At 50.1% G+C, this 16650-nt stretch overlaps 8 protein-coding genes across 8 annotated transcripts; 7 read left to right on the top strand and 1 right to left on the bottom strand.

Annotated features, from left to right (window-relative positions):
• Window positions 1-6713: 6713 nt before the first annotated feature.
• J3458_019357 (uncharacterized protein) lies at window positions 6714-8046 on the top strand (the record flags this gene model as incomplete). Its single annotated transcript, XM_007810389.2, has 3 exons — window positions 6714-6968; window positions 7053-7312; window positions 7367-8046. The coding sequence occupies 3 exons, from the start codon at window positions 6714-6716 to the stop codon at window positions 7788-7790; spliced, it is 939 nt and encodes a 312-aa protein (XP_007808580.2). The 3' UTR covers window positions 7791-8046.
• A 608-nt stretch (window positions 8047-8654) lies between these two features.
• On the bottom strand, window positions 8655-9079 carry J3458_019356 (uncharacterized protein; the record flags this gene model as incomplete). The annotated part of the gene is made up of 2 exons (XM_066121484.1): window positions 8655-8930; window positions 9068-9079. 2 exons carry the CDS (start codon window positions 9077-9079, stop codon window positions 8655-8657), a joined length of 288 nt encoding a protein of 95 aa, XP_065973510.1.
• A 1348-nt stretch (window positions 9080-10427) lies between these two features.
• J3458_019355 (uncharacterized protein) lies at window positions 10428-10997 on the top strand (the record flags this gene model as incomplete). Its single annotated transcript, XM_066121483.1, has 1 exon — window positions 10428-10997. One exon carries the CDS (start codon window positions 10428-10430, stop codon window positions 10995-10997), a length of 570 nt encoding a protein of 189 aa, XP_065973509.1.
• A 275-nt stretch (window positions 10998-11272) lies between these two features.
• Window positions 11273-12092, top strand: J3458_019354 (uncharacterized protein; the record flags this gene model as incomplete). The annotated part of the gene is made up of 2 exons (XM_066121482.1): window positions 11273-11289; window positions 11371-12092. 2 exons carry the CDS (start codon window positions 11273-11275, stop codon window positions 11987-11989), a joined length of 636 nt encoding a protein of 211 aa, XP_065973508.1. The 3' UTR covers window positions 11990-12092.
• A 64-nt stretch (window positions 12093-12156) lies between these two features.
• J3458_019353 (uncharacterized protein) lies at window positions 12157-12423 on the top strand (the record flags this gene model as incomplete). Its single annotated transcript, XM_066121481.1, is given in 2 exon segments — window positions 12157-12304; window positions 12323-12423. The coding sequence occupies 2 exon segments, from the start codon at window positions 12157-12159 to the stop codon at window positions 12421-12423; spliced, it is 249 nt and encodes an 82-aa protein (XP_065973507.1).
• A 619-nt stretch (window positions 12424-13042) lies between these two features.
• J3458_019352 (uncharacterized protein) lies at window positions 13043-14067 on the top strand (the record flags this gene model as incomplete). Its single annotated transcript, XM_066121480.1, has 2 exons — window positions 13043-13256; window positions 13331-14067. 2 exons carry the CDS (start codon window positions 13043-13045, stop codon window positions 14065-14067), a joined length of 951 nt encoding a protein of 316 aa, XP_065973506.1.
• A 189-nt stretch (window positions 14068-14256) lies between these two features.
• On the top strand, window positions 14257-14646 carry J3458_019351 (uncharacterized protein; the record flags this gene model as incomplete). The annotated part of the gene is made up of 1 exon (XM_066121479.1): window positions 14257-14646. The coding sequence occupies one exon, from the start codon at window positions 14257-14259 to the stop codon at window positions 14644-14646; it is 390 nt and encodes a 129-aa protein (XP_065973505.1).
• A 264-nt stretch (window positions 14647-14910) lies between these two features.
• J3458_019350 (uncharacterized protein) lies at window positions 14911-15293 on the top strand (the record flags this gene model as incomplete). Its single annotated transcript, XM_066121478.1, has 2 exons — window positions 14911-15097; window positions 15157-15293. The coding sequence occupies 2 exons, from the start codon at window positions 14911-14913 to the stop codon at window positions 15291-15293; spliced, it is 324 nt and encodes a 107-aa protein (XP_065973504.1).
• Between the last annotated feature and the right edge of the window lie 1357 nt (window positions 15294-16650).

Genomic DNA, 16650 nt, shown 5'->3' with positions numbered 1-16650 from the left:
TATTATCCTTCTCCTCTCGCCTGATGAATAAGCTGATTGCCGAGAGAGATTACTCGGCGCAGGAGATTTCCCATCTTCTCCTTAACATTCCTCTGCAGGAAGGCACGCGGATGGTGGTCTCTGTCGACTGCCGTCCTTTGGAGCAACATGCACGTTCGTATCGCGTGGATGAAGATGTCAACGAGACCGTCGGCAGCTACAGGAGGTATCTCGAGAGAAATGACCAGCACGAGGATGCAACTTACCTCGAGTACCTGCAATCGTATAATCTCAAGACGTGGAGGAGACTCGCTGCCAACGCGAAGAAGAGAGTCCTGTCTTACTTTCCTCGATACAGGTCCGTGGAGGCATCTCCCCAGTTTGGTGACTTCTGCCGTGTTAAATTGATGATGGCTCATCCGCATCGCTCTCCAGAGGAGTTGCTCACCGTGGGCGGGCAGCGGTTCGATTCCTTCGCGGCTGCGTACAGGTTTTGCAGAGAGCAGCACCGTGACACCCATGCGGACGATCATTATGGGGAGCCAGATACAAATGAATTGAGGGCTGAGGACGACGAATTTGAGCTTGAGGTCCATGAAGAGCCCATTGTGGATGAAGACTGGCATGAACTCGCCCGCATGCTTCCCGACCGCCCGCTGGAGGAAGAGGATATCGACATGCTCGGCCGCCGAGACATCGACATCAATTATGATTGGACCCCTCACGTTGGACGGTATACTGATGACGGTATTCTCAAGGGCGACTACTGGAAGCAACGCAAGGCGGCAAACCGCCTTGACCTTGATGTGGATCATCAGCCCTTGGAAGCTCGAGATTCCCTAAACCGGGATCAGCGCTTAGTATACGATACCGTGATGGACCACTTCCTGAATCAGGAACCCTCTCAGTTGCTGCTCCATGTGGATGGTGGAGGTGGTACCGGGAAGTCATACCTCATTAATTTGCTCTCCGCGCACCTCCAAGCCGCTGCTGCCGGGAGAGGGACACCTGTTTGGCGTGCCGCGCCCACTGGCGTCGCGGGAAATCAGATATCGGGCACTACTTTGCACTCCCTGTTACACCTTCCAATCAACAAGGACTTCAAGCCCCTCTCGCCCACTGACATGGCCCAGCTCCAGAAGAAGCTGAAGGACATCAACTACCTGATCATCGATGAGAAGAGCATGCTGGGACTGCGACAGCTTTCTTGGATCGATGACCGCCTGCGCGAGGCGTTCCCGAGTAGGAATGAGGAGTTCTTTGGTAGTCTTAACATCCTTCTGGTTGGCGACTTCTTCCAGCTTCCACCCGTGCTACAGAAGCCGCTCTATTACGATAAAGAGGTGCAGGGAGTGGAGATCAAAGGCAGGAACGCATATAGACGCTTCGATAAATCAGTCTTCTTGAAGGTTGTCCAACGGCAACGGGGCGACGATCAGAAGGCGTTTCGCACAGCTCTCGAGGAATTGCGGCTCCTCCAACTGTCAGTCGAGTCCTGGAAACTCCTTTCCGGTCGAGTACAGGCGAAGCTAGATGATCTGGAGGTCGCCAGGTTCGCCAACGCCTTGCGAGTATACGCCACGAAAGATAGGGTGAACGAATATAACCACTACCACCTCGACCGCCTCGGCCGGCCAGTCATTCAGGTCAAGGCTAAGAATGTCGGCCTTGGCGCGGCTGCGGCGCCTGATGACAAGGCGGGCAACCTTGCGAAGCAGATCCCTATATGCATTGGCGCCCGTCTGATGCTGACATCTAACCTTTGGCAGCCAGTTGGTCTCTGCAACGGCGCTCGCGGTACCGTTTACGATATCGGCTGGGCACCGGGGGCTGACCCAGTCCAAGACCCTCCCTGTGTTATCATGATGGAGTTTGACAAGTACAGTGGACCTGTGTTCCTGACCACCGCTGATGGCAGAAAGATTGTCCCGATTCTCCCAGTAGACAGGGACTTCCTCATCGGAAGCACTCTCTGCACTCGCACGCAGTTTCCCCTGATCGTATGCTACGCCATTACGGTTCACAAGTCGCAGAGCATCACTGAAGATGTCATCGTGACAGATCTCTCCTGTCGGGACTTTCAGACTGGTTTAAGCTACGTAGCTGTCTCTCGCGTAAAAACGCTCCAGGGCTTGATGCTGGATGCGCCCTTTGATCGTGGTCACCTGTTTTACGAGTCTCCACCAGAGGGTATGAAGATGAAGATGAGGGATGAGCGGCATAGAAGACGACAGGTCCTTACACGGAATCCATATAGGTCAGACCACGGCTCTGCATAACTAGATAGCTAGCTAAATGTAATGGCTTAATAGTTGCTTGGCCCAAGGACTCCCAGCCTTCGGATGATCGTACCCCTTGCACCCACAGCTCTAACGTGCAAGGGGTGGCGTAGTATTTTATTTGGGATTCCGGGCCTATTCGGCTCGTTGGCCGAGCAACAGCCTTACTTTCCTCATGCTTCAACCGTGGCATTGCTAATTCTACCACGCCGCGGGCAGTGCTTAGCTTTGGAAAGTCTTGCTCCGAAGCTTGAGTAGCCGGCAACGGCTGCAATAGAGATGTGTCCAGCCATGTTGAAGAGTCGGAATGGGCGTTTGAGCCGAGATGTTTTGACTGATGTTGATCATCAGTCAGATGTGCTATAGAGAGAGAAAAATCCTCCTCGTTCTTGGTTACGTCGACCGCCTCACAGGTTTTCGACGGCACAGCTGGAAGCACTTTCCCCATACCCGGTTGTGTCGTATCTGGTGGGAACTCCATGTACTTGGACATTAGCTCATCCAGAGGTTCAAGATCGGGCTTTCCTTCCAAAATGAAGCGGTGTCGCTCTCTGACAACTCGTAAAAGTCTCCAGAGAAGGTTTCAGTGCAGGTATCGCTATAATCACCGCCACGAGCTAAGAACTGAGAATCTAGCATCGTGCTTGGTGTGGTGAGGTAAGTTTCTGGGTAATGGTCGAGTAACTTGATTCTGGCGATCGTGAGGAAGACGCCCAATCGAGACTTGACTCTTCAAGCGACTCAAAAATGTTGCTACAAGGTAGCACGTTAGATTCCACCTCTGATGCGTGGGCTTTTGAGTCAAATTCTGTGTCTATCACCTGTGTTCGCACTGATGTGGTGTTGGGGATGTTGTAGCCATGTGCGTCATGAAGATGGTATAGACCCGACTGCTTACTATCGGACGAAAAGTTGCATTCGGCACAAAACCAGTCCCGTCCGTGGACTTGTTCGATGTGACGAATGGCATCAGCATCCCTGTGCCAATACTGCAGCCGATCAGTGGGCGAAATTTCCTCAATTTGTTTGCAAAGCGTGCAGAATGCAGGACGCAACAAAGTATGTCGGTAGGTGATTGAGCAGCAGTATTTAAGGCGTGAGAGGTGGTTTTGGCAATCGTCTTGCCAGTCGCCGTTTTTATAGAACGCCATGCAAAAGAAACAGAACGTGAGATCCGACTGGCGCCCGCCTTTGAACTCCTTTGCTCGCGCTTTAAGAGTGAGCGATGTAGGGTGTGCGCGGAGTCTTCCAACATATTCATCTTTATAGAATCTCCAAAAATCTTTGAGCTCATGGATAGGTGGCATTGGCGTTCCTTCTTGAAGTAGCAAATCCTTGTACATGTCAAAGTTGGCACTGCGTCCAGCTTTATCCCAATGCCAGCTACGTAAGTCTTGGTAAAGTTAATAGCATATTTGTTCAGCACCCGGTCATGCTTCTCTTTGGCCTTGTCATCGAATTGGTTCAGGTCCCTTAGCTTGTCATTCTCGACATGTTTGTCAGCTTTCCAGCCGCGGGATCTTGCACGGTCCGCAACTGCGGCCGGGTCGGCCTGTCGCAGTCGCTGCGGTCGCGAAGCGGGCATGATTTCGAAAGGCAAATATCGCAGGGGGTAATATGAGATGGAAGGTGGTAGAAAGAGGATATCGAGATAGCAAAGGATGGGAGGATGAGCGGCTTTTCAACTTGCCATCCCCCTCCCCGCCGACCGCCCATTGATGGGGCCATGTTGGTATTTCGAAAAACTGAAATGTGAAAGTTGGTTGCTGGATGTTGCGTCGCGCGGCGGTCGCGCGACCTTTATGAGGCGGCTCACCCAGGCATCCAGATTTGAGGCGGCTCACCCAGGCATCCAGATTCCATGCATGGCTCAGCCGGTCTCGATCAGCCGGCCCGAGCCAAATCCGCAAGTTCCTTGGGACGCCGGCCCAGAATTCACAGCCTCGAAATCCAAATCTCGCGACATACTCAGGCCGAGGAGATGAGACGCCAGTGAAGCATACCGCGAAGAGAGGCTTGGGCTATTACTTAATGGAGTAAATGGCACGGCTAATAGACGTTTTGGCGTGTGAAGCATCGCGTCGATAACGCATTGGTGTGTGTTATAAAGTACTTGGGTTCGCGTGCATATTGCGTATGTATAGAAGTATGTCGCATTGTGCACTAATTAGTGGCCGAAGCAGAGGCTAGTTTCCAAACGGTCCAGAAACGAGACACCCAAGCGGCAATAAGGCTCTGGGTTAACGTTTATACACTCCCGCAGACGCATATAGTAGCGAGATTAAAATATAACGAGGATTCGTGTTGCTAAGACAGAAAATTGTCATATTAATGGCAAAGACTAACACTGAACGCTTAGAGATGATTCACGGGTATGCAATACCACCCTGGAGTGATGGTATACCCGTAATGGGCGACTATTGTGATGATGTTAAAATGGACAGGAAACTAATCGACGTGAAAGGCATCATCATCGCTACTACCTTCTCATAATAAGGTGACACGGTGGGAATGGAAGATATTATACGTGACACTACGATTAATAGTCCCGGCGAGGTCCTGGCTACTGCATGACCATTGAAGCACGGGATGAATAGAGTTCGTCCGCGGCGGAACCGGCAGCTATTGCGATGGCGCTTAAATGCATGCTTGCAGGGCTCCATCGCTGGGATCTAACAGTTATAACAAGTAACCGATTGGTATTTTAAGTTATCCAAAGACCACGGCAATAATCGGGCTAGTGCACCATGTGGGTGCTAGTAGAGGACGAAGCTTTTACACTGAGAGCGCTCGCTAAGACAGCAGCAAGGAGAGCGGTAATGTGCAGGAGACATCAGACGTATAACCATACCAAGCTAGATCCATAAAGCTATAGCTGGCTAAATTTAGCCTGATAACGAGTAAGGAAACTGCCGGATAGAGTTGGCAAATACTCAAAACAGGTAAACACGGCATTATCGGGAAAGCATACGCGGGAATCGTATGATCAACTGAATATAAGAGAATCGAATATCCTAGTCCAATTAGAAACGGGTATAGCAAGGCTTAATAGCTTTCTTCACAGAGTTAAGGTAACAGACTTAAGGCTATATAAGTGTGGTTAATTACTAAAAAGACTAGAATAACTTCTGTTTTAATGCAGGAAGTGGATAGCGTAACGAAATATCTTACTTGACTGCTGAGGGAAAAAGATGAAGAACCTCTCAATGTTTCTTAGAAGGGAAAGCACTGTCTGACAATGACAAGCGGAAACCAGACATGCGAGCCGTGAAGGCGGTGATCAGAATCGCAACAGCGACGGGAGCCAGCGACCACCGAATTGTAGATCTGATACACGAAATCATACTAATAATAAAACAGCCTCAGTATTAGCAGATCGTGCTTCAGCTGCTGGGAATAGGTCGCTGAACACTTGGGGAATTGGCCTTTAAGCAGGCCTGTCAAGGAATAAAAGCGACGAGACGGAACCATGCAGTGTAAGAGAAAGTGTGGGCGCTCGAGGTGTTATGTGAGTATGTATCAACATTGAATTTATTGAGTCGTAAATAGCCTTTCTGCCTCGGCCCTCTGGGGACTTCCCTCCGAGCGGAATAAATTCGTATCGGTACGGAGTATTGAGCGTCGATTTTGTGCTGTTAATTTATGCAAAGGATCAAGAGTTATGCATACAGCGACTCAATGACTAGCAGCAATGTCCAGGTTCCCAATATTGATATTGTTCTCTTCACCGAGGTTGACTCGGTCTGCGGTGTGACGAGTCATGGAGGTGGGGGTTATGAGACGAGGTAGGCCTGGCATTGTTGTATTCAAAGGCCACCCCCACTGACTTCACTCTTTGACCTCTCCCTCTTGAGAGGTCGCGACCCGGAAAGGTGGGGGCGTGGTACGAGTAGGCCAAGAGTGAAACCCCATTCCTGGGGTCTTGTCATGCTAAAAAAGTGTATATTATATGTAACAAAATTAATTAACTGATTAATTAACTAGTTAATTTATTTCAGTAATAAGTATGGCTTTTCATTAAAAAAAGATTTATTAGCTAAATTACCAAATGTAAAGCGTGGTATAAATAATACGTATATACTCGCTAGGGTATTAGTATAGTTATCACTTGATAATTTTGAAGTAGATAGGTACTGTTCCACCGTCATCATCCGATTAGTTGTTAACCCCTGTGACTAGTACCCACAATGCTTCGCAGTCTCTATAAGATGCGCTAGGATTTGATATCGGCCCAAGGATCTGGGAGATTATTGATTATGCTCATGAGTCGTTTATACTTGGGTTGTTTTCTTTGCGAGTCTGGCCTTGCCAGCTTCTTTTATTCTGTATAAATACAGCAAGGTATCCAATCTAATTATTGCCGTACCATCTGCCAACAGCAAACAGCCTTCGCCATCATACACAGTCATATTTTGCCCATCTTTAGCAACCTACTGCCAGCTCCCCATCTTTACAATGGTGCGCATTCCTGCTATTGCACTAGCCGCCACGTGTTCTGCTACTTTGGCTGCAGCAGCAACTATTGATAAGAGGATAGTAGGCGGAGAAGATGTTGCGGATGGTGAAATCAAATTCATTGTCAGTCTTCGTAATCAGAATGGGACTCATTTTTGCGGAGGCAGTCTGTTAGACGACCGCACAGTTCTCACGGCTGCTCATTGCCTTGTCAGCGAAACAATACATATTTCCTCTGTGACAGCTGGAACAGTGGTAACTATACTACCCGCCTTTCAGTCTAGTACTTTGGTGCAGCTGATGGAATATTGAGCAGCACAGAGCTAACAATTGCGGCAGTCCACCAAGACAGGGGGAGTAAATGTAGCAGTTGCGTCTGTCAAGAAGCACCCCAATTACAAACCAGGCTCGCCCAATGAATGCCGAAAGGGCATGCAGTTGTCTGAATGTAGCGACCAGAAGGGCGCTCGGGAAGCAAATGATATTGCCATCCTAAAATTATCAACTCCGATTGAGAAGAGCGACACCATTGACTATGCCAGGCTTCCTGCGGCCGACCGGGATGTCGCGGGCAAATCCGCCGCGATAGTTGCTGGCTGGTAAGTGCCACGGCTCAGCACTGCAGCATATATGTATGCTAACTTGCGGGATAGGGGCTATCAAACCCCTATTGGTGTGCGTCCTCAAGATGATAAAGGGAGACAGTCTATCCGTCCTGAAAATCTTAGCAAGGTTGTCGTTGATGTTCTCGCACGCGAGGACTGTATCGCCAAGTACAAGTACCAGAATATAGGTGACAGAGATACCATAATATGCGCTGGTGGACAAGGCAAGAATGCTTGCAGGGGGGATAGCGGCGGTCCTCTTTTCGACCCGGAAACAAGGGAGTTGCTTGGTGTCGTGTCATGGAGCACCCAGGACATAAGAGCACAAGATTTGTGCAACAAGACTCCCACCGTGTATACCAGAGTTAGCAGCTACACGGACTGGATCAACGACAATCTTGGCTCTAGGGCTAGCTCGTGTGGCACTGCAGCCGCCCTGAAACTGAACGGGCCCAGTGTTTCAACGCCTTAGTGTTCTACCAAGCTCGTGGAGTGAGCCCCAACGCACCGGAGCTAGAGCTCCCTGAATGCGCGTCGACAGAATACAAATATGCGCGGACCAAGAATCACGCCGAGATCAGTGCGTAGCCAACGCTAAGATGTGCAAAGAACAGGACAAGTTGCCTTTGGGGGACCTGGTCAACCTTGCCCGGTGTTCTAAGAAAGATCGTTAGATGACAAGTATAATTTTAGGGCTCAGCTTAGATTCAAAACAATACTAACGATGGGAAGTCGACTGTTCTCGTTGTATACTGGGTATGGTAGGCTTCACAGTGTGAGCATGATAGTGTCGTTATAAGACTTATTAAAGGATTTTTTGTCTTGTATTTCCCCTATAAATTTGTAATATGCTGACAGAAAATGCGCCTCTAATTGCATGCCCACACATTACTTATATGTTGCGATTGCCAAGAGTTCCCTTTTGCAGGCATATCAGCTTATTAGATATCTTATTTAAACAGTCGACATAAACCATGAGCGATAGGGCACTCTGGCAATCAAGGGCAAGACAACTATAGTAAGGCACAACTGCCAACCTGCTCCCCTTCATAATCCGTAGAGGCGTTGAAGAGGGAGGAGGCATGAAGCTGGCGATGGGTGTGCTGGATGAGAGAAATGGCTGAGCACATAAAAGTTGCAGCTGAAAGTATACAACGTTTATAGGCCGCATTATACCTACTCACCGCGACTTCCGTACACATCCCCCGAGGTTTTCCTTCTTCCTCTCCTCCGCTGCCTCTTTCCTGCGATCGGATTCATCGGCATCATCGACTGTCGCCTCCGCCTTCTTAGAATTTTCATACGATTCCTGATCCTCTTGCTTAGCCTGCTCCTCCTAGTCCTCGATCTCAGCTGCCAATCGTTTGACCTCCTTATCAGCTGCCGTATCCTCCCCCGTTTTCTTCTCATCCCTAAGCTCTTGCTCTCGTTTCTCCTTCGCTTCCTTCTTCTCTTGCTGCTTGCTCCGCAGTTCTGCTGCTGCAGCCTTTGCTGTATCCGACAAGTCATTATACAGCTTAGAGCTGTCATTATCCCGCTGCTTGATCGGCAATATACAGCCGCTTTCTAGTAGGCGGCCTTGTACTCGAGTCCCTTGACCCGATCCTTGACGCTTCCATACGGGTCATTCTCTGGCTTCTGCAGAAAAACAAGTAAATATTAATAGGGGCTTCGCTCCAAGACTACGGACGAGGCCAATAGTCATCCACGCGTCTTCAGCACACGGAATTGCGCGGGTGTAGTACTCACCCTGAGGATCATTTCAACATTCCTGAAAGTGACAAGCGCAGGATAACTGGGCTTGGAGCAGAGGGCTCAATTCAGTCTTTAATGATCGACTTTGAGGTATTGGGATAAGGGCTTGATAGAGGGCTTGTGAATAGCTTCGAATGCAATCCAATAGCCATCTTTGGGTTAAAGGCCTTTGGTTTCATCAATCTAGGGTTCTGACCTCTGACCTGTATATATACACGATATTTTAGGTGTGTGTAACCTGACCTGGATAACTGAGGTATCCGGGTCATGGCTGCCTTAGGCTTTCATCCTTGAAAGCCCTGTCTGCCCTCCTGACCTCTTTGTGATCCCTCGCGATGCATTCTTTATGCTAATGTTGCCGGTTGCGGCTGAACGAGGATGTATTGACCGCCCTCGGAGGGATACGTCGCTTCCGTGTGACAGGTATCAAAGGTCCCTGGGCTTCCGTGGGGCCTTGAGGGACCCAAGGTCTCTATAAACCCTGATGTCAACAAACAAGTTGCCCTAGGGATAGGCAACGCGGACAGAGCAAGAGATGTAATTTATCCCCTTTAGGACACGGCCTTTTAGGTGCCCTTCGGGGATCCTGCCGGGGGCCGGCTTGATGGCGTCAACAACAAGGTTCATAATACTACAAACGCGATACTATGAAGAGAAATACCGCAATCCCCATTTTTGTAATAATCAATTACCAAAGAGTATTTTTACTTTAGTTAAATAAAGGCCAGGGGATGCCTATATTATATATTAGATTGAAGAGGTAAAGCGGAAGCTTGCCCACGTTCCGTATTCACTTACTCAGCCACCCTTTTCATCCGCTTTACCAAGAATTCGGTGTTTGCTAGAGACCTGAGGCATCCCTTGCTTAGGGTCTGACCTCGGGCCTCGTGATGCCTTCTTTGTTATTATATAACCGTTGTTGACCCAACGCCTTTGTTGCGGTTTCAGCCCTGTGACACGCTGTTTAGGCAGTACTGAGTAGAGCGACCGTCTGCCATCTACCTTCGACTCCCATGATGTCCGCCACTTCGAGGATACCGAAACTTGTCAAAATATTGACAGCGAGACGAAGCGCGGCCACGTTGTGACTTTGAGAGACCCGGAAAGAAACTCGATGGTGAGTCTCTGACATTCTTTCTGCCAACAAGCACTCCTATGGCCATCTGCAGCCCGTTATAGCACACAGCTCTTCACATGGCTTAGTAAAGAGAGCATCTTCACCAAAGAGACGTTCAGGGGCCTGCTGTGTTCAATTCAATCAGCCTGCGCTGGAAAATCGGTATTTTGTATCATCAACGGCGTTCATCACTATACCGCCGAGGAGCGGGACGAACTGTTGCGCGATCTCGACGAGATGAGAACTTCATCGCAAAGCGCATTGAAGGTACGTGCCATTGGCTACACCTCGCATACGCATCACGGTAATCCCGAGTCTCCGCTAGTAATTGACTTGCAGGAACGAATTCAAGCAGCTGGGGAGCTCGAGCGGCTTGCCAAGGCAAGGATAAGGAACATTGCTGCGGCCAACCCGGTTTGGAAGACCCTTGACCTTGAATCCGAAGGAGTCAAAAGGCTGTGGACGGGATCCGCTACACTCTTTGAGTTATCCCAGAAGATAGACTTCCTCGAAAAGGCCGAGGCCCCTTCCACCCCCGATGAGGTCATTACTAGAGTCGCTACTCTTCACTCGGACTTGGAAGTTTTCTTCAAAGCTCCGGCGACTAAATTTGAATTCTTACATGGAAGCTTAGGCGCAGCAGTCTTGCCCTGGCTCACTCGTTCGGTACGGCCCATGACGGTACCGGAGCTCGCAGTCTGTGCCGCTCTTGCTCGCACGAGCATTGAGACGCTCACATCGCAACACCTACGGAAGTCTATTTCCGGAGCCTACGCAGAGACCTGGAGGACGCATTTGGCCCGATAATCAGCATCTCAGGGGAGACGGTGGAAATGCGGCACCGCATCTACCGAGACCTCGTTCTCGCAACTGCAACTCTCTATTCGAGGGCGATGTGCATCTTCACATACTCACCACGTGTCTCATGTACCTCAGGCAAATCGGCCCAGGGTGGGAGCACAGCACAGAGTTCCAGCGAGAGCACAGACTGGCAGAATACGCGGCTCTCTACTGGCCGGACCATTATCATCAAGTTAGGAGCAAAGCCGCCGCAAAGCCGGTGGTGCTATTACTACTCCAAAATGAGGAGCAATTCATGGTATGGCTGGACATATATACTCACTATGCGACCCGACCCCCCCCCCCCCCCCCCCCCCCCCCAGCAAGAGTCATTTCCAAGGACGCCATCCCAAGTAGCTGCGTACTTGGGACTCACAGAAGTGCTCTCGGAACTTGTCGTCAAATTGGATCGATCGAAGAAAGATAAAGAGCTACCAAAGGCCACGGAATACGCCGCAAGAAAGGGTCATGCGAATGTGGTTCGAGTTCTCGCTGAACTCGGTGTCAAAGCCGAAGGCGCGCTCCTCGGAGCCTCCAGGCTCGGCGACGAAGCTACTGTGACTGAGCTGCTCAAAACCCATCGTACATACATAAACTCCAGAGGCGGGCCGGATGGAGTCTACGCGCCACTTCTAGAAGCAGCCCGTTGTGGACATGTCGACAGCTTTGCGAAGCTCCTATCCGAAGGGGATCCTGTCGCCATGGCAGCCCATACGAAACTCACTGCACTGCATCTGGCCGCAAGGATTGGTCAATTGGCGATTGTCCGGCTCCTGATTACCGCCCAAGTTCCTGTGGCGAGCATCGATGAGCAGGGCTATCGTGCTCTTCACTACGAGGCAGAAGGGGGATTCGAGGAAATTGTTAGCATGATTATTGCCGCAAACGACTCGGAAACTCTACCGAGGAAATCAAGAGTCTGGCGAGGGCTCTTAATCAACGGCCGACAAGGGATCTGAATACCTCGCTTCATCTAGCAGCATTAAATGGACATTTGAAGACTGTGGAAATTCTACTTGCCCACGACGCTAAGCCATGGATTCTGAATGACCGGAAATACACGCCGCTCCATTATGCTGCCGAAGGGGGATTCCAGTTAGTAGTCAGGAGGCTCCTTGGCGCTGTGATGGAGGATCAAGGGGAGCGGTCGATCATTGAAGTTCAGCTATTACTCGGCGAAGCTACTCGCATCCCGTCGCCAGTCGAGCTGGCTGCCAAGAACGGTCACCTAGGCACCATGACGGAGCTACGAAGCTGCGGCCTCTATAACAACAGTAAGATTCTTTCCTCAGCATTGGCTACGGCATGTCGTGAGGGAAAAGACGACTGTGCCTTGTACATCCTTCAGTGGTACGACGAGGTCTACTCGGCCGGCGAACATTGCGGGATCTAGGCGGGAATACCGCGCTCCATCTCGCCGCACGGCATGGAAATGTGCGATTATTCCAGAGGATTATGGATTCAAAATATGTCCCGATCGACTCTCTCAACAACAGGAGACTTGATCCCCTTCACATTGCTGCGTCTTTCGGGCGTCTTGCCATCATACAGTTGTTCAAGGATGGCTCGGCTCTCGGTGGCACAACGGCTGATGGAACTTGGAGGACACTTCTTAATATCGCAGCAGTGGCCGGCTACCTCGACGTCGTAAGTGGCTCCTAGACTACACGTCACTCAATAAAGAGACTGTTAGGGCAGTCGAAGACACCAAAGCCGTCTGGTAATGGACACGGCACTAGGCAAGCACGAGCCGATCGTTAAGCTCCTGCTAGATTCCAAATATGCAGCACCGACTGTTATCTCGTGCAAAGAGCGGTGCTGAACGGCTGGAAAGACATCCCGAAGCTGGTGGCATAGAGAGACGCGTCACTTCTCAACTGGACGGACGACACCACCGGTAATACTGCCCTACACCTCACGGTGGAGAAAGAAGACCCTGATATGGTAGAGGCGCTTCTAGCGGTCAAAGCTGATCCCAACCTTGAAACAAGAAGGGTCGGCTGCCTATTGCAATGGCCGTAGAGACGGATAATCTGCATATCGTGACCGCGCTTCTGGGCGGTGCACCTGCACTTGACGTCGACCAGCTCGATATGGATGGTCTGACACCTCTCCTGAGAGCATGCAAAATGGCGTTCAAGGGCGGACATGATACCGCCAAGCTCGTCCGGGGGGTCTTGTCTAAACGCGGAGCCGACATTGATCTGAATGCCAAATTACCTGGCAGTGATGGGGGGTTATGCGGGAATGACTCCCCTCCACCTGTCTGCGCTCCTCCTTTTAAAGCTGATGGAAGAAAGGAGGACACTATCGACGAGGAAGACATGTCGAGGGCAACGACCATACTGACAGCCGCGCCAAGAGCAGTGAGGAGGAAAAAAGGAGCGATGAGAAAGCAAAGGATGAGCTCCACGAAGAAAGCGACGAACTGCACGACGAGCTCCTCAAGTTGCTCCTCGACTTTGGAGCGGACCCTAACTTGAAGGATGCCACGGGCTCTACACCTCTTCTGCTGGCTGCGGGAGCCGGACATATCAAGGCACTCGGTGCTTTGCTAGATCACAACGCCGACCCTAATATCAACGATACTGGAGGATCGACGGCGCTGCACCGAGCCGCTCAGTCTGGCTGCGTCGCCTGCATGAATCTGCTCGTAAAGAAGGGTGCGAATATGAACGCAGTCAAGTTGGACGACGATGCTGACCGTGGGTCTTGGGGTTTTACGCCACCGGTGCTCGCGATAGCCCATAGGCAGCTGAGTGCCGTCAAGGCATTGCTTCGCCTCGGGGCAGATATCGGACGTGCCGTACACGGTGCCGCATTGTGTGGCGGGTTGGACATGTCCAAGACGGTCCATGGTAAATGCCCGGATCCGTATATATTCGACTCTGGTTTGGGAACGCCGCTTTGCCTTGCTGTGACGGCAGAGACCAAAGACGTGGCCTCGTGTCTCCTGGAAAACCCCAAAGTCGCGACAAGTATAGCCAATCCCATCGGCCAGACGCCCCTGACTATTGCCGCCATTCTGGGCAATTAGGACATAGCCAAGTCTCTGGTCGAGAAAGGAGCGGATCCCAATAAGCGAGATCACCAAGGGAGAACGCCACTGGACTATGCAATCCTGTCCACCAACAAGGAGTTGACCAAATTTCTCTGTCAGCATACGAGGCTTGGTTTTCCACTAGACGGCGTCCGTGGGCACAGTCCGTTATATTTGGCCTGTCGCATGTCAGACGACGACATGTTCAACGAGATGAATGAAGCCTGCAAAAAGCTCCAGCCCGACGAGTATTTGCGGTTGTGTGAACTGGCAATCCACGCAGCCATGGTGTCTGGCAACGACGGGCGCCTCACCACGCTGCTGAACACGCCTGGCATTAAAGCAACCGTGGAAGATGACGCCTTTGCAGTGCGCCAGGCCTTATTGCCGCGAGGAGATGGAGAAGCAATCCTAGGCGCTGGCGCTACCGACGAGTCATTAGGTGAGATGAAGAGACCTACGCAATGGCACCTAGACGATAGGCATGCCACACTCTCTCCACGTATAGGGGCAGAGCAGACGCCGCGAGTGAGAGACGCCAAGATGGTAGAGATAGTTAGTGAGTTTGTGCTATAAACCCTCATCTCCGAATTTTGGTCGCACGAGCATCAACCTACCATGGTTTAGCTATAATGCGAGACGTGGTTGAAGCAGCTGTAGCTCGAGCGAACCATTGTATCCCAGACGGCCAGGACTTTTTCTTTGAAATCCGATTGCAGAAATGCTACAAAAAAGGAGACCAGTACGTGATATCAAGTGGCTATTTTTTTAATCATGCTCTGACGAATCAAAAGAAATCTCGGCATTGGTCTCTGCAGTGACATCGCTCCTCCGGATCGCATGCTCGGCTTTGGAGACCAGACCATCTCCTGTGGCTACCATGCTGACGACGGGTTCGTGTACGCAAGTGGTGTGCGTTCAACTGGACTTTTCAAAGAGAGAAAGTATGGTCAAGGGGATACTGTTGGATGCGGAGTGGATGCGGACAAGGGAGTCATCTACTTCACCATAGGTGGACAGCGACTAGGTACGGCTTTATAATTCCCCTCTACGCCGTACCCTTTCCTCAGCTGAACGTGACTGTAGTGGGTGCTTTGCACCGCCCTTCCGGAAAGCTTTATCCGGCCGTCTTCTTCAACACTCGCGAGACTGGCGTCAGCATATCTCTGGAGAGAATGTCGAAGCGATTCGGCGCAAGCAAAGTCAAAGTGGAAGACGACTGATGGTTACGGCTCGAATGGAAAATTCCTTGTGCAACGAGGCAATGGGATAGTCACCTTAAACATTATGGCCGAGGAAGATGTCGTGAATACGACTAGTAATAACGCTTTTACTATTTTTATTTGGTAGCGCATAAAACGTAGAGTTAGAACTAGAAAGTAAGTTATCATCTTTAGTTTATAAAATGGGCCTAAATTCCGTAGAATACATAGAATTAAGCAAAGACCAAGTCCAAATTTCATACCATTTATTAACTTTTTAACTTATTTAAAAAAAAAAAAATCAAAAAAACGGGCTAGATGGAGGGCATCTAGGAACACTGTACCTAGGCCAGGGAACCGTAACTAACCACGCAAGTTAATACCATTTATAGCTGCTTATCATGACATGTACATCCCTCTGTACTCCCTTGGGTCAGGCACATTGGGTAGTGTCTCTCACGGAGTACAGTGGTGGCTTCTGCGGGTATAAGCTGAGACAGCTGCTCCAAACGTATTACGAGTCGAGTTCTGAAGCGTCAACTCGTCCATAGTAATCATGACTCGCCAAACTCAGTGGAAATTGAGCTAAAGTTGGTATGGTGAGGCGATTGGTCTGACTACTCCGAGGTATGATTTGTGTGCTTTGCAGACGTTGTTATTCTTTTAGCATTTAATCAAGTAAAGGTGGAGATTGACAAGCCGTTAAAGGTAAGGACTCAACTGGTAGGAGGTCAGACCAATGTAGAGGTATATTCGTACTATTTAATTCGCTATTCTAAGCGATATGAGATCCTAAAGGACTCATACTCCCTTAGGCTGTGCTAGATAAGCCACAAACAAAGCCTATTGGGCTAACAACGGCCACACAAAGAGGTATCACGAGACCAAGATCAAGGCTTCGGGCCCAACGGCTCCTTGGGCCTTCAACCCTTACCGCTTCTTGTACTAAAAGAGCCCATGAGTCATCCAGGCCTTTAAAAACCAAGGACTCTAACACTAAAGCAGGTTATTAACATGAATGGAACTATCGTTCCAAGCCTTCACACAGTGGACCCTTGTCACAGATATCACACATCTTCTTACCATCCGTCTTTACCAAGTGAATAATGGATGAACATTTCCGATTTTGGTTATTGGGGATGAAGGCCAAGATGGGGCAACCTGCCCCTGCACTACAAGCATCGTCGGAAGTGGCTGAATTATAGGGCTCAGCATACGGCAGATGATCTGTCGGTTTAAACAGGTGTAATAGGCATCACAACCATGTGTAGAATCACAAAAGAAGAAAAGAACAAGACAAGAGGTTTCGCCCCGCGCTAATACTGTTAGTTGTTTCGCAAGCCGTCCTAGCAGGTACACGAGATGGACTTTTGAAACC

This window comes from Metarhizium acridum (assembly GCF_019434415.1).
Source record: "Metarhizium acridum strain ARSEF 324 chromosome Unknown scaffold_564, whole genome shotgun sequence".
Classification (NCBI taxonomy): Eukaryota; Fungi; Ascomycota; class Sordariomycetes; order Hypocreales; family Clavicipitaceae; genus Metarhizium; species Metarhizium acridum.
The sequence above is the reverse complement of the archived record's forward strand: the minus strand, read 5'-3'. Positions and strand labels throughout refer to the sequence as shown.